This window comes from Solea solea, chromosome 6, assembly GCF_958295425.1.
Source record: "Solea solea chromosome 6, fSolSol10.1, whole genome shotgun sequence".
NCBI lineage: Eukaryota > Metazoa > Chordata > Actinopteri > Pleuronectiformes > Soleidae > Solea > Solea solea.
This window is the reverse complement of record NC_081139.1, coordinates 24601318-24617578: the sequence shown is the minus strand read 5'-3', so window position 1 is coordinate 24617578 and position 16261 is coordinate 24601318. Positions and strand designations below refer to the sequence as shown.

The window sequence follows — 16261 nt, the reverse complement described above, 5'->3', positions numbered from 1 at the left end:
AAACATCAAATCATCTATTGGGTGACAATTAATTGCTTATTTGTTGACAGTCATTGACAATCAACAGACAATTAAGGGAAACTACACTTGCATCTGTAAATGTGTCTCAGGAGCATCTAATTAAGGTGAAATACAGTTGAGAACACGAAAATGTTATCTTCTTATATTTTATATAATTTAGTCATAATTTCACTTCACTGCTGCTGGACTTGTGCAATGCATGTGACAAATAAATCTTTTGAATCTTCAATATAAATAAGTTAACCGATGATGTGTTGACAATGATAGTGAATACCTGTTGATTACTAGCAGAGAAAGTCAAAAAATGCACATAATATATTGATTTAAAAAAAGGTTTATTTCTTGTCCTCTCTGTGTCTTCTGTGAAGATCATCACCAAAGAGATTGAGGTCAGCGAGTGGAAGAGAAAGTACGAGGAGAGCCGAGCTGAGGTTTTTGAGATGAGGTATAAAGCTTCACCAGTATACTTTACTTCAAATGCACAAATGTAGAAACATATAAGAATGTCCTGACAGAAGACTTGCTTTTCTCTCCTATCTTGACAGGACAATTGTTGGAGAATATGAGAAGACAGTCGCACAGATGATTGGTAATATGCTGCCACCTGGTGGTGTTCGTTTTTACATGGTCTTGCTTGTATTTCACCTTGCATCTATTAGGGCATCTATTTGCATCTTGCATCTATTTTAAGCCTAAAATAACATTACACATTCATTAAGGTCAACTTGTTTTATTTTGGCGTGATCGTCTTCTTGCAGTCAAACACAGAGCAACTTTCTGATCTTATATTTATTCCGTGCGCTTCAGATCGTTTTGACATAGCTACATTCTTTAAACAAGTGCCAGACTCATAGAATACAACATAAGCCCCTTTTCTACCTGTCATCACTGACTGCACGGCTGCTTGAAAACTGTGACTGAAACTGCTTTACACGTGACATACATATGACTGACTAGTGACTTGTAAAGCAGTTGTTTTCAGTGTAACTGAATCATTAGAATCAGTTAATTAAAACTATTAGTTCAGTACTTCCTCTATGACCGGAGCACAGACTCCGTCTGACACAGTCACTGAAATACAGCGGCAGTGTCTGTGATGCCACTTGCAATCAGCAGTGCTAATTGCACCAGATGCCTCCTTAAATATTGAGATTATTAATATAATATTAATAATATTATTTTTCCAGTGCAAAACTTGCTTGGCAACATTATTTTTGCAAAAAAAATTGTCTTATTTTTCTTTTTGATGAAGTTAAAAATGTTAGTGTGTTCATGCTTGAGGCTGAGCTCATACTGTGACTCCTGCAGAGGATGAGCAGCAGCAGAAGAGCCTGTCGTGCAGTAAGTCAGTGAGGCAGCTGACCTTAGAGCGAGATCAGGCCGTTGATGACCTCAACTCAGTGGAGCGCTCCTTGGCTGACCTCTTCAGGAGGTATGAGAACTTGAAGGGAGTCCTTGAAGGCTTCAAGAAGGTCAGTGGAGCTACTAACTCCCATCATTATTATTATTATAACAGCACATTACATATTAATGACTGTACATACATCTCTTCAGAATGAGGAGGTGCTGAAGAAGTGTGCACACGACAACCTGATGAGGCTCAAGCAGGAGGAGCAAAGGTACCAAACGCTCAAGGTGCACGCTGAGGAGAAACTGAACAAGTAAGTGTTGAGTGTTTGATTACTAAAGAAAAAGCAGAGTTTCAAGCTTATTCCAACAATGTCCTCCGATGTCTGTCTGTCTGTCTTTCCTGCGCACAGGGCTTATGAAGAGATAGCCCATGTGCGTGCTAAGGCCGACTCTGAGGGTGTCGCACTGAGCGCCAGCTTGAGGAAAGAGCAGATGAAGGTGGAGTCACTTGAAAGTTCAGTGCATCAAAAGGTGAGGTGACTCAATGAAAACATCGTTATAACCATTAACTGTCAGAGGAAGAGTGGGCAAAAAAAAAGGGTCAAATTTGGGCTTAAGTTTTTAGCCCAGGGTTTCATTTAATGACTTCCTGCTCCATCTCTTATTCTTATGTTACATTTGTAAATCTCTTATTTATTTGTCAGTTTAGTTAAGTTATTGTCACTCAGTTGTCTGTTGTCCATGTCCTGTCTTCTTTTTCTGTTTGAAGTGAAGTACACAGAGGTTATAAAACTAGGTTATAATAGTTTGGGATTTTTCATTAGTTTTAGAATGTATTGACCTCTTTGTTTATCGAATGAGTTAGTTTTAATTACCTTTTAGAGCAGGTTTGCTAGTTTTTATTAACAAGATTTTAATTGTGAAATATTTCCAGGACCAATGTATGCGTATGAGGTATGAGGTATCACTATATATATATACACAGGTTTACATCAGAAAAAGTGCTTTAGGGGTTTATTTACACTTTTCATTTATGACCCTACCAGCAGAGGTGCACCCCATCTGATTCAAAACTCTTTGTTTCAAAGTTCATATAAATGTATTTATTTAGTTGTTTAACATGTGTATATGCCAGCTGAGAGCAGATTTACACACTTGCCAACATGGATTTGAACACTAGGGGGCAGTGGTTAATTTACCAAAACGGCTTTGCAGTTGAAGTGAGATGAAAGTGAGAGTGTACATTGACTTCTCTACAGCTACATGAAAACACTTTCTCTGCTTAGAGATTGCGAGTCTTTAACTGTGATTTATAACAAAAGTGTCTCTGTCTCTTCCAGAATCAAGAGATCGAGGAGCTCACAAAGATCTGCGATGAACTGATTGCCAAATTGGGAACACACTAAGACTCTGACTGCAGCATGCGGTGTAACTTCTGTACATGAGCACACGTCAGCACATCTTTCTGTCAGCACACCAGTTTAAACAAAAGAGATATTATTGAAATACAAGAATGTTGCACTCGCTCAAATTATTATCAGGCTGAAATATGAAACCAGGGGAAAAAATATGTAAATGAACAAGCACAACGTTATCATAATGGGTATTTTAAATATTGTGAAGGAGAGAAGGTAATGGTAATATTCCACCTATTAATTATTGACTTGACTTTATTGACTTTATTATTGATTATTTTGTTAAAGATTTAAAGAATGGGGTTAAATGATTAATTCAACCTGTTATAGCAGAGAATTCCCAGAATCATTTTAAATAATGTGGAAACCGTGGGAAAAAGAAGACATTTAAGGACAGAACAGTGTCATACAATAAGGTACAGTTTCCAGGAAAGCTAAATCACTCCATTGACAATGAAAATTAGTAGTGAGATTGTTGGCATTTCCTTTATAACACAGGTATTTCAGCTCTTCTGATTATTTCTCCTCGCATTAGCACATGAGCTTCTAAAGCTGCCTTTACATTTTGCCTTTGTTGTTTCAAATACTTTGAAGTTAAAACACAAAGTTTTGACATCTTGCACATTATGCTGCGTTAATTAATAATCAGACCGTACCCCAGGTTATGTAATGGTCACAATCACGAAATTAAATCACGTGCCATATTTCTTATTCTCTCACTCTGAGTGTGGAAAAGTCAAACAAGCACATTCTGTCGCTGCCATGAAGATATTTTCAGGTATTTCACTTGTGAGTAAATCTTTTGCTGCTTTGTTTTGTTTACTACATTTAAAATCTTTAACGACTATCTACTATGTTAAGGCTTTTTTTTGTTGTTTTGTTTTTTTACACCTCCTCCACACTGTGTACATATACAGTTTGAATGCTTCACCTGCAGTTACAGACCAATAAGGCATGTGCTAATATGTTGGAACTTTTATAGTAAAGGCTTGTGTTTTGGGAGCAAATCATTATTAGGACGTAATGGATCCATAAAACATTTTCTGATCTGATATTGCTCAGATATAAATCATATATATGTATATAGAAATGACAGTTTCCATCAGCACAATCATTTGCCAAATGTCAGTGTAAAGTGAAGTGGGTTTCAGTGTGACTGTGTCCAGGTGCAGTGGTGTTACAGTGAGGTGCTTTTCAGTGCAAACCCATCGTTACACACCGTTACGTGTGAATTTTATACGTTATGGAAAGAGTATTCTGAAGTTCATTCTTAATATTTGTATAAACTGAAGATTGAAGTATATACCCAGATTATTTTGTGCATTCCTGAATAAATTTAATATCATGCCACCATCGTCTTTAATGCCTGAACTGAAGCTGTGCACGCCAAACAAGAATGTCTTTTAACACGTGAGGTTGCAGCGATGAACTCGAGTCAAGTTTGGCCTTTGTTTATTCTTGCAGAGGAGCTGAGGGCCAAGTTTCATCACTAGTTTGTCAGTGTACTGTTGTACAGACATTGTTTCCTCCAGCAGACAGATTCAACAAATACAAAATCGAAAGAAAACAGACTGCGCTCTAATCTAAGAACTATCCCATTCAGTTCGGTATTTATTTGGGATAAAAATTGTATCCACAAATTTTAAAAAGAAGATACATTCATACAACATACACTCACTGGCCACTTAATTAGGTACCACAGTTCAACTGCTTTTTAGTGGGCGACGGTAGCTCAGTGGTAGAGCGAGTCGTCTTTCAACTTGAAGGGGTGGGTTTAATTCCTTGCTCTGCTAGTCTACATGCCGATGTGTCCTTGGGCAAGACACTTAAACCCACATGAGGGCTGTGCACTGTATGAAAGTGTGAGTGAATGGGTGTAAAACAAGGGCAAAACTGTTGCGCTACATAAATTCAAACCATTGGCCATAATGTAAATATCTAATCAGCCAATCACATGGCACCAACTCCTGTAGACATGGACATGCTGAAGTTCAAACCAAGCAACACAAAAGAGAAGTCAAGTGATTTAAAGGCCCAGCATGTAAAATAAAATAGATAAATAAAAAAAGATAAAATGATTGTTAATGATCACTTATTTGTGCATATAATCCACCTGATTTAATCTTTTATATTTATATCAGCTCTACTGAGACCATTATCATGTTTTCACTAGAGCCCACAGTGGACAAACTAAGCACTTTGATGCTAACTGAAGACTACATAGCTTCTCCAACACACTTGGGAGGGAAGAGTGAGGGTGAGGGTTATTCAGCTGCAACATGCAACTTCATAAATGTTGCTGAGTTTTACCCAACTCAACTCAATTGCATTTATAAAGCTTTATAAAATGATACAGAGCATAATAAAAGCACATAAAAGCAAACAAAGAAACAAAAAAATGGGAGTCCAGCTCAACCTGAGTCAAACGTCATGGAGGGGGAAAAAATAGGTTTTTAAAAACTGGGCACATCTGATGTGCTAGAGCAGGGTATTCCAAAGCCGAGGAGCTGCCACTGCAAAGGCTCAGTCAGCTTTGGTCTTTAGCTTTGTTTTTGGTTCTTCCAGTAGCAGCTGGTTAGCCCACCTAAGCGTTCTGACTGGACTGTTTCGGTGCAGCAGTTAAAACAAATAAGAGAATTTTAAAATCAATCCTAAAACGTGCTGATAGCCAGTGGAGTCAGGTCAATATTGGCATTACATGGTCATGATATTGCACTCACCAGTCAGAAGGCGTGCTGCAGCGTTCTGCACAGGTTGCAGACGATACATCAATGATAAAAACATGGATTACCCTCTCCAGATCTCTAGGTGGCAGGTAGCCTTTGACCTAAAAGTCAATGTTGATAAAAACTTTTCCAAATCACATAATTCACTTGTGTATAGAATTTAGAAGCACTATCAAAAGTCACACCAGGGTTTTTAACAGATGAGTGGATGTTAAGAAAAGAGGGGCCAAGAAGACCAGAGGGGGCCTTGTGTCCAAAAATCATCCAGGATTTGACAACTTTGTAAACAATCGAGCAGAGCCTGAACAGAATCATTACAGGTTGGTTTCAAAGACAAGTAGATCAAAACAGTGCAGGCGATTTTGCGTTTCTTAAAAATAGACCCCATCCAAGATGGAACCTTGGGGGACCCCGAAAATGACAGTTTACACCCTGTTCCTTTCGTAGAAACTGCTGATCTACTGGACATAAATGCCTTCATTGAATCCATATATCAGAGAAGAGCAATGACAAATTCAGTGGGAACTCAAATAACCACTTGTTACAACCAAGGTATGAAGACGATCACCTGTGAAAACACAGTACGTCAAACAAAAGCTCACCAGGTGCCGCTCCTGCCTCTGAAACTGCGGTCAAATCAGCCGCTCCTAAATGTGAAGTGCGCCGATATTCTCTCCTTTACGTTAAATTCTACTCAAAAAATCCAGACCAAGCAGTCCTATTTCCGGTTTTCAGAATAAAATTGTATAGAACGCGAACACAACTTACTGAAGGAAAAATGTCAATATTAATAATTATAAAAAACATCATAACAAGATAGATAAATATGTAAGAAAATATGAGTATTAATAAATACCTGCAAAGAAATGTGCAAGACAGTCAATATAAAAACAAGATGAATGACTATAACTCCACTATATACAATCTATAGCTACAATACAATTTGCTAACGTTATATTTGATATAATCACAATGATAAGATATAATTTTTTATATATTTTAATAATTTCAATTTTTTTCTTCTCAGTTCGCTTTCGGTAGGACTTTATTTTGAAAACCAGAAATATGACTGCTTGGTCTGGACCGTTTGAGAAGAATTTGACGTAAAGCAGAGAATTTCGGCGCACTTCACTTTTAGAAGCGGCCGATTTGACCACGGAAAGACAAGCGACGGCTGCTTTGACCGCAGTGGCTGACTGTTCGGAGTCCAGGGAGCCGAAAGAAGAAGAAGAAGAAACTGTTTCCTCAGTTTCACAACCACTTTCAACACTGCATGGGCCGGAGGGGCGGGACCAGGATGCTGAGGCGGCCGCTCATTGGCTCCTCTCTGTGGTGAGGAGTGGGACGGGAGCGCGTTGCCAGCTGTGAGGGGAGCAGAGAGAAGGAGAGAAGTGAAGGGACAAAGACTCATATCATCATCTATTATACAGTTGTGCGTGCAGGACAGAGACTTTTGAGGCTTCACTGCGTCTCCTGTCAAAGTAAGTGCTTCTGCTCATCTTCATCATAGCTCAGGTCAAAGTTCAACACTCATTGGTGGACGCTTCGCACGTGCATGAATGTGTGAAAGTTTGGAGATGATTTGCATACGGTCTGGATTTATTATTTTTTAAATGATATTATATTATTTTAAATATAAAATAGTATTTATCTCAGTCTCCCCAGTTTAACATGGAACATAAACAGACTGGACACTCTTCTGACATTTTCATGGTCGATTAATCTGTAGGTTGTTTTCACGATTAATCCATTCGCACGTGCAGGAATGCAGTGGAGTATTTTGAGACTGGAGATGATCTGAAGTCTGTCTGATATTATATATATGTAATATTGTGTTTCTTTATGACTTTGATGTTGCACATAAACATAATGTGCATTGTTCCACAAGTCATTTGCTTTGATTTGACATCCTGTGGTTGTTCCTTCAGTTAAGATTTAATCTCAATTTGCATTTTAATTTCAGTGATTATTATCAACAGATTCATCTGTTGATTAATTTTCGATTAATTGATTTGTTCCAAGCCTCAGAATGATCACCACAGATATTCAAGTGTTTTACTTTCTTTGCTTTAAGAAACCAGAACATGTTCAAAATGTAGTGAAGTTTTTGTTTTAATTATAAAAAAAACAAAACTAAGTGGTTAAGTAATAAATTACGAGTTGATTAGTTGGAGCCCTTTGTAACATGAGCTACTTGTGTGTTCCTTTATGTGAGCCTCAGTCTGTGGTGTGCAGTCATCCCTGAGGTCTTTCTTGTGCCTCTCTCTGAGGATATTTGAAGGGCTAGAGTTGATACTTGATGCACGATTTGTGCTTTTTGCGTTTGAACAGTACACAAGACAAACGCATTACATTTGACTGACAAAGTCCTGGGCTACCTTTCATTGTTGAGACTTTTTTTTCTTCTTCTTATGCAAGCCTTGCATGTATATGTAATAAGTGGGCGTGTCTCCACTGGTTTTGTAAGAACTATGTATAGACCATACACAGCACCAGAGAACTTTGAATGCTTCCCATACATTTCTGTGGCGTTGACATGAGTGATTGGACAGATGTTTGCTCACTCACTGGTGAATTGTGGTGGACTCTCAGCGTTCCGTGTGACGTCAGGAGACCAAATCAAAGCAGCTTCCTCTGACTTGTGCCCTTCTCACAGGAAGATAAACCACATATTTCACTCTCAGGGTGAAGTGATGTCTAACAGTTTATTGAGTGTGCGCTACAATGGCTTTTTTTTAAAGCCTGCTCACTTTGCAGTTTGTTGGCTGTTACTATGACGTCAACTCGGGAAGCACACCCGCGCCCACACCCACCCACCACCTTCCACAAACTACACACATGGAGGTCTCCTTACTTTCACTGTCCTTCTCCTCTCCTTTTAACTCCAGTCACATTCCTCCCTGGGGGCTTCGAAACATTTTTTGACACTTTGATGGTTTGCTTTAACTTTCCCTCATGTCATGCAGCCTCCAGGCACAGATGAGGAGATAAACGAGAGGGGCAGCACCCACCCTGAAGAAGCCCTCATTTGCTCCACATTAAGCTGTCAGAAAGACAGAGAGAGGAATCCTTGTCTCAGCAGACACATAGAAACCTTCACTCGTCCTCCAGCCCTCTCCAGATCCTGCTCCTTCTCTGCCTTGTTGGCAGTCAAATGTATGATCACTATTCGTTAAGACATTCCCAAAATGCTACTTGTGGTTTCAGAGAGGCCTGTGAGGGGCCTCTGGAAGTCTGATGATGGCCAAATCAAACTGCAGGATTGTATAAGGCAAACTGCAGAGTACCACTAATAACTGTCTGCATCTCTCTGAACATTCAGCTCACAAATTAGGATTTGGAAAATGTTACTAAAGTCATCTTAGAAGGTCAAAACATATGAAACCTAACAACTTAAAACAGGCTGTGATGCTGATATGGACATTTTTGATCAGGAAATACCATTTGAGATGTGCCTGATCTCATTAAGTGACACCAGGTGTGGTCTTCTGCTGCTGGAGTCTATCTGCTTCAAGGTTTGATGTGTTTTGCATTCAGCGATGGTTATTTGAGTCACTGCTGCACGTTACTGTTGCCTCTCTATCATCTTGAACCAGTCTGCTTTCCCAGACATCAAAAAAAGGCATTTTCACCCAGGGAACTGCTGCTGCACTACTGGATATTTCTTCTGGCCCATTCTCTGTAAACCCTATACATTGTGCTGTGTGTGAAAATCCCAGTATATCAGCAGTTTCTGAAATACTCAGACCAGCCCGTCTGGCACCAACAACCATGCTATGTCCAAAGGCAGTTAAACTAAATTTTTCTTTCCCATTTTGAGGCCCAGTTTGAATTTCAGTAGGTTGGCATGTAGACTCTTGGCTGAATAGATATTTGCGTTAACAAGCAGTTGAATAGGTGTACTTAATAATGTGCACAATAAAGGATCTGACACTTATAAATAGTATATATCAATGCATTTACAACAACGATAATATAGTAATAATATAGTAAATTATAGATATTATCTATATCATAGTGTCATAGATACAGAGTCTTATATGTTATATTGATCCAATATTTAAAGAGCTTTAAAGCTAAAGGTCTGTTAGCTGTGTCTTTAGAAACAATGGCACACGTATGATGTTTCAAATGGTAAATATTAGAGGGACATTTAACCATTGATTGTTTGATAGAAAGTGAGTAAATAAAGTGAATACATTGAAATTTGAGGTGGAGACAAAGCTGTCCTCTAATGGTAGGGTTAGACTGTGTTTCCTTATTTTTACAATGGTTTGACATGAAAGGACATTTAAGAACAAATCATTGACTGTTGAGTAGACTAAGAATTGTTTCGGACGCAGCTGGATAAACAACATCAGCATAATGTAATGCCAACTGTCTTTTGTCCTATTATCTCTTCTTCAGGTCTCTGGGTTTTCCTCCATCCTCCTGCATCATGCTGCACCTAGTTTCCATTCACTGTGTCTCGTTTGCTTTGCTGCTCATGTGGACTCAGTGCAGCGCCCAGTCAGACTCTAGCACTGCTGGAATCCAGCTGCGTCTGGCTGGGGAGAAGAGGAAACACTACGAGGGTCGGGTGGAGGTTTTCTACAATGGAGAGTGGGGGACAGTGTGTGATGATGACTTCACCATATATGCCGCCCAAGTGGTGTGCAGAGAGCTTGGCTTCCTGAATGCTGATTCCTGGTCGCCCTCTGCCAAGTATGGTAAAGGAGAAGGTAAGAAAATGTGGTTTAAAAGTTAAAGGAATACTTCACCGATTAGCATTTAGCTTTGTATTACTAGAATAGGGGTAGTATTTTTGAAAAATTGTGCTTCCCAACCTCAGTTTTCCCTGAGTCGAGAAATATCTTCATTCTTTTCTTTGTTACGTGCCCACCAGTGAGACACTAAATTGTGCACCCAAGAGTTTTCATATCTTTTTTATTGGAAGGGCGTTCCTGTGTGCATGCGTCACTATAGCGAGAGAGTCTATGGTAAAGACGTGTGCGCCCTGAAGGAACCGGAAATACGTCACGTGACCGGCACTCACTGTAAACGACAAGGGAACATTTTTAAACTACACTTGAATGCAGATTACACACGATAGTCATGAACTGTATAATGTGTAGCTTGTTTATTTAAATGTTCCATATTTATATAAATTATTTTAAATGATTACTATCTTTTTCTTGTGAGACTGGTGGGGCGGCACCCTAGCGCCTCTATGGACAGGCTGCCACTGGCAGAAACCTTAAAATATTATAGAGAGAAGAGAAAAAATAACAGCATTCACCAGCTTTAGTCCCCACTAAAGTGTATATGCATACAGTAAACTAGGCAGAGAGGACAGAGCTCCTCCAGTGCATGCAGTCCTAGCATTTCAGAGCAGAGAATGTTGCTGAATTACGCAACCTTATCTTAAGCACTCTTAATCATTCAAATTCAGCAAGGTGGTTAGGAAGACATTTTCCTTTGGGGTGACTGAAGTAATATTCTTTATCGCTTTACACACACTTACTAAAAACTATGCTATTTTCAGGATTGTTAATCTCAGCTGTGATTTGGACAACCATTCATTCAAATGCAGTATATCTCTTCATACACTTCCTTATGTTCCACGGAAATGCTTGAATGAGGTACACGTTTCCTCCTGTCTGACTGCTATGATTGTCAGGCCCTGGTTTCTCCATCAGAGGAGGCATGAGTGACCCAGTCAGTTCAATGTGTGTGTGTGTGTGTGTGATTGGAAACCCTCAGTGTGTAAACCAAACACAGACATAATCTCACTTTTGGTAGGTTAATAGCTGCTGGCTGTACTGTATGTACTGTATGTTGGTAGCTGTTCATTAAAACAGAATCCCTTGTTAAAGGCTCATGTTTTCCCACTGTTTCCAGCCACCCGTTTCAATAAGTACAAGTAATTACCGCCGTTATTTTCTGCCCAAAAAGCCACAGTCATTATAGCAATTTCGAGAATCATATGCATGCAGATAGTGTTTTATGAGACGCAATTAACAGCCAGTTTGATGCATGGCTTCACAGGGAGTCCACTGTTTGCACTTAGTTTTAGCTTGATGATGTTGGGACGTTAGTTCCCGAACACTGTTTCTTTTAAAATTAAAAGAAACAGTGTTTGGGCACAACCAATTTATTAATTTTTATTAATTTATTTAACCAGGAAAAGGTCCCCTTTTCTTCTAACTTACCAATACAGGCAGGAGCACAAATAAAACATCACATTGAAGACATCATAAAACAATGATATAGCCGTACTTTTCTTTACAACAGAGCCATAAAGGGGCAGGGACATAATATTGGGGCAGGCCAGTAATTGCCTTATAAATGAAAATATACCAGGGACTTGGGTGGCCAGAGCAGAGCAACCTACCCTAGAGGATAACTCATAGTGACGAGGCAGAGCTTTGCAATGACTGATAACCCTCAGGGAAGCATGATAAACTGTCAAGCTTACGCAAAGGGCTAAGCTGGGGTATGCAGGTACTATACATCTCCTAAAAATACAGATAAAAAAGTCGAAGACACAACTTGTTACTGATACTGTGCGTGCGGCTTGAAAACGGGCAAGTCCTCAATACAAATGCCCAGATATTAGTCAATATTTGGCATGACAACGTTAAAAGCCTTCTGTAGCCTTCTAAGTTGCTGCACAGCAGTGTCTAACATTGGATGAATAGGATACAGTATCATAGGATAAACCATCAAATATAACACTTAAAGTCTTAGATAATTTGAGAACCAGGCAACTGCATGCTCAGAGAGTCCAATGTTAAACATTCTACATTTTAAAATATCATGTTAAATTGTCATTGTTGACATAATGTGCAGAAAAATGTATTGTTTGTGTCATTTATTCCTGGTGAGTTAAAGGGGGAAAAAACAGTGTGTGAGGCCATGTGCATGTGTTTCTGTTGTTGGTGGAGACACAAGGCTATAAAAATGATCGAGAGCATTTTCCATTTTCCATTTCACCATGATGTCTGATGAGAGAGAACACCAAATGTTTTTTTTTTAATTGAAGACATATAAGACTATATAACAAGCACATGAACCTCAATAAAGAGTTTGTTCTATCAGGTCCCCAGATGTCCTTTCCAATCTCTAAATCACAGAATCCATTTCATTTAAAACTTTCCTCTGGGTATTTTTTATGGTTTAGAGTGTTTGTTATATGCATTACTAAGTGCCAGTAAAAGCTCAATTTGAAAATGAATGGCCCTCAGTGCATCACATTCCCTGCCCTTTCTTCAGCTTGCAAACAATGGTGTAAACACAACAATGTGAATTAATCACAGCTGGCAATGCTAAAAAATCTATCGAGCTTAAAGTGGACTGAGACCAAGCTGCTTCTCACTGGGAATAGCTGCTGTAGTTTAGCACCAGGAAAACATGGCTATAATTTTGAAAAACAAAATGTTCCAAAGGGTGATCATCTGCTGCCAGGAGGATGCTACGTGACCATATAACATGCTCTTACTTTCTTGGAATGATCAGGATGTTCCTCAGCAGTGTTTTCAGACTGTCAGATGAGCAGTCCTTTGGAGGTTGCCATGGTCACTGCCTGATTCAGTGCAGACAGCTGGACAGCACATGATACACTTTAGCCATGACGACATTTATTGGACGTCCTTTGGCAGAAAATATGTGTCAGGTTAAGGTAGAGACCAAACATCTCCACGTGAGTAGGTTTGTGCACCGTCTCTGTGACTAGACTTCAATGGAAATGCTCAAGTAGAAGTCAACAGGGTGAGACACGCGGCTTAGGCTGTCAAGGTACAATGCTGAAACCACTCTCTCATTTGAAACTTAAAAGTTAAAGCTCTAGTGCATAACTTCTGTTTGATTTGCATTAACAGAAATAATGGAACTTTATTTATACGCTGCATACCTTCATCTGAAAATGGGCTCTGTCAAGCAATAGTAGTATCAGACCTGACCAAGAAGAATTTATACCATCAATCTACTGAACAACATTGGTTTTTCACGTGTAGAATTAACAGCTGAAACTTTTTGAGAGGATTTGTTTGTCTTTTTAGTCATAAACCAACCGCTTTGCTGATGTCTCACTTTGGTAGCGCAATATTGCTGTTGATTCTGTCGGCCTTGATATTAAAGGAATACATTTAGCTTTGTATTTCTAGAATAGGGGTAGTATTTTTGAGAAATTGTGCTTCCCAACCTCAGAGTTGAGAAATATCTTCATTATTTTCTTTGTTACGTGCCCACCAGTGACAATTGGTCCCGTTAGCATAACTGTTAGCAAAGATGGCGGACACTGTTTACATTCTGGGAATGAGGTCCCGTCCCCCTACGAGAGGGTCTAAAAAGTGCGTAATTAGCGTTGCAGTTTCAAGCCTCGGACCAAGTGTCACTGGTGGGCACGTAACAAAGAAAGAATGAAGATATTTCTGGAAACTGAGGTTTGGAAGGACAATTTTTCAATAATACTACCACTATTTAAGTAATACAAAGCTAAATGCAAATCAGTGAAGTATTCCTTTAAATAAATCTAGAACACAGAGAGGTGTGTGGAGCTGACAGACTTAATCAGCATTGTATTCATTCATTTGACAATGGTTTTAATCTAGTGGACATTTATTTATATTTAACAGTATTTATATTTAACAGTACGCACTAGATCAAGATTGTGGCTACAGTTTGCTCAGCTGGACGAGTGTGGTACCAGCCCTGTCACTGCATAGAGTTTCATTCTGATAACACTTGTGGTTCTATAGAATACATTACATTACATGTCATTTATCCAAAGCGACTTACAAGGGAATTGAGTACAACCTGCCAGGGGTGGAGTTGAACTTGCGACCATGAAGTCTTCGCACACAGGGTCTTAACCACAGGCAGTCTTAACCACTGAGCCACTCCACCCCCAGAATACCGAATACATGTTGTCATTGTTCATTTATACCAAACTAGGTGACATGGGGTGAAAGGTGGTACATCCTGGACAGGTCGCCAGTCCATCGAGGACAAAAGACACAGAGACAAACAACTATTCACTCTCAAATTCACACCTACAATTCACCTTATATTTTTGGGACTGTGGGAGGAATCTGCAGTATTCATGAAACCCCAGGTCACAAATCCAGACCTTATTACTGTGAGGAAACAGTATTAGCCACTGCTCCACCATGTTACACAGTCACCGTATTCTTCACAAACTCAACTGTTTCATACTGTATATCCTAAGATGATATCTATAAGTTGATCCTTTACCTTCACAGGTCAGGATTGTTGCAGCAACTGTTCATGAATCTAATTAAATCAATCTGAAGTTCCTAGTAGCTACAAGTTCCTATTTCAAATCCTGTTGAATCTACCACCGTAAAAACTTTTACTACATCAGAACACATGTCCACTCACTCACACATGACTCTGCTTCTGTCTGCTCCAGGCCGTATCTGGCTAGACAATGTGCACTGCACCGGGGGAGAAAAGAGCCTGGCTCAGTGTGAGTCCAACGGTTTCGGCGTGTCTGACTGCAAACACTCAGAAGACGTCGGCGTGGTGTGTAACCAGAAGCGCATTCCAGGCTTCAAGTTCATCCGGAACCAGGCCAATAGCATCGAGGTTGGTGCAGCATGGAGCAACACACACTAACTAATGTGAGCACAGACAGGGATCACGTGATCGTATAATTGACAGCACTCAAGTCACATCCACACATGGTTCCCGTGCACATATGTGACAGATGTTCACAATAAAACCGAGAACAGACTGAGGATGAAGGGAAAAACCTAATCATCCCTCCAAATGCTGCCATCTTTCCAGACTGATTATTTGTCTGTCACAATAAAAGGAACACTCTTCTGCTGCATCAAAACATAGTCATCAAATGACACAACATGAGCTAAACTCAATGTCAAAAACCTGTTATGTACTGCAGTATTTATCATCCATTTGTCTGCTATGCTGAGGAACTTTCACACCCTGGATCCAACCAGAAAACTTGAAAACCTGTTTGCAGGTGAGGATTGTTCCATCAACTGTTCACGAATCTACATTTTTATGTTCCTCGTAACTACAAGTTCATATCATATTAGTTATTGCACCACTAAGAGATGTCAAGATGAGCACGTTATAGTAGGTAACACTGACCAATTCAAACAATGTAGCTTACACAGTTATCTATGTCTCATGTTTCAATGTTTCAATCGTACTGTATGTATACACAAAGAAACTTTCATCACTGTTAGTCATTTTCATGCAGTTTAAGATGGAATTCATCCATAGTTCTACTTTGACATTATTGAAAATGAATTTCAGGTATATTGTGCTGTGTTTTGCTGTTGCTCACATTCTGTTTGAGGGTTAAGGCTTAGTTTTAGGGTTAGAATTGGTTTTATTTTAGGGTTGGGGTTAGGCATTGTGTTATGGTGGTTAAGATTAGGCTAAGATGCTATGGAATGCATTATGTGAGTGTGCTCACACAATTTGAATGCAGGAGCTGGCATTTGAGAGGTAGTAGATGGGCTGATTTTTATCACAACATGTATCATTTCAATACTTTACACTAAACTGTAAGTACTTGCATCAGGGTCAATGAATAACATTACGAGATACACAATATACTGTACGCCGATTCACACCAGACCAGTTTTTCACTTCCTCATTTGATCATTTAAAGTTGTAAAGATAACTTTACTACTTTGCTGCACCAGGAAGGACTTTGATGTCCATTAGGCAGTTTGAAGATTTGAAGAAGGTCTCATTTGTTTGTAAAGAGTCCCA

The 16261-nt window shown here is 39.3% G+C and overlaps 2 protein-coding genes across 4 annotated transcripts in view; both read left to right on the top strand.

The window, feature by feature from the left end:
• LOC131460267 (transforming acidic coiled-coil-containing protein 2-like) overlaps positions 1-4136 on the top strand; it is a 38637-nt gene extending 34501 nt beyond the window's left edge. For all 3 annotated transcript variants that reach the window (XM_058630596.1, XM_058630595.1, XM_058630594.1), the window contains exons 8-13: positions 390-466; positions 567-610; positions 1330-1493; positions 1576-1682; positions 1782-1902; positions 2712-4136. In XM_058630596.1, the coding sequence (XP_058486579.1) occupies positions 390-466; positions 567-610; positions 1330-1493; positions 1576-1682; positions 1782-1902; positions 2712-2777 (579 nt within the window). In that variant the 3' untranslated portion in view covers positions 2778-4136. The remainder of the gene's footprint in view (positions 1-389; positions 467-566; positions 611-1329; positions 1494-1575; positions 1683-1781; positions 1903-2711) is intronic.
• Positions 4137-6697: 2561 nt separating this feature from the next.
• Positions 6698-16261, top strand: part of loxl2a (lysyl oxidase-like 2a) — a 40087-nt gene continuing 30523 nt past the window's right edge. Inside the window, exons 1-3 of the mRNA XM_058631488.1 lie at positions 6698-6993; positions 9920-10233; positions 14925-15100. Of these exons, the coding sequence (XP_058487471.1) occupies positions 9951-10233; positions 14925-15100 (459 nt within the window). The 5' untranslated portion in view covers positions 6698-6993; positions 9920-9950. The remainder of the gene's footprint in view (positions 6994-9919; positions 10234-14924; positions 15101-16261) is intronic.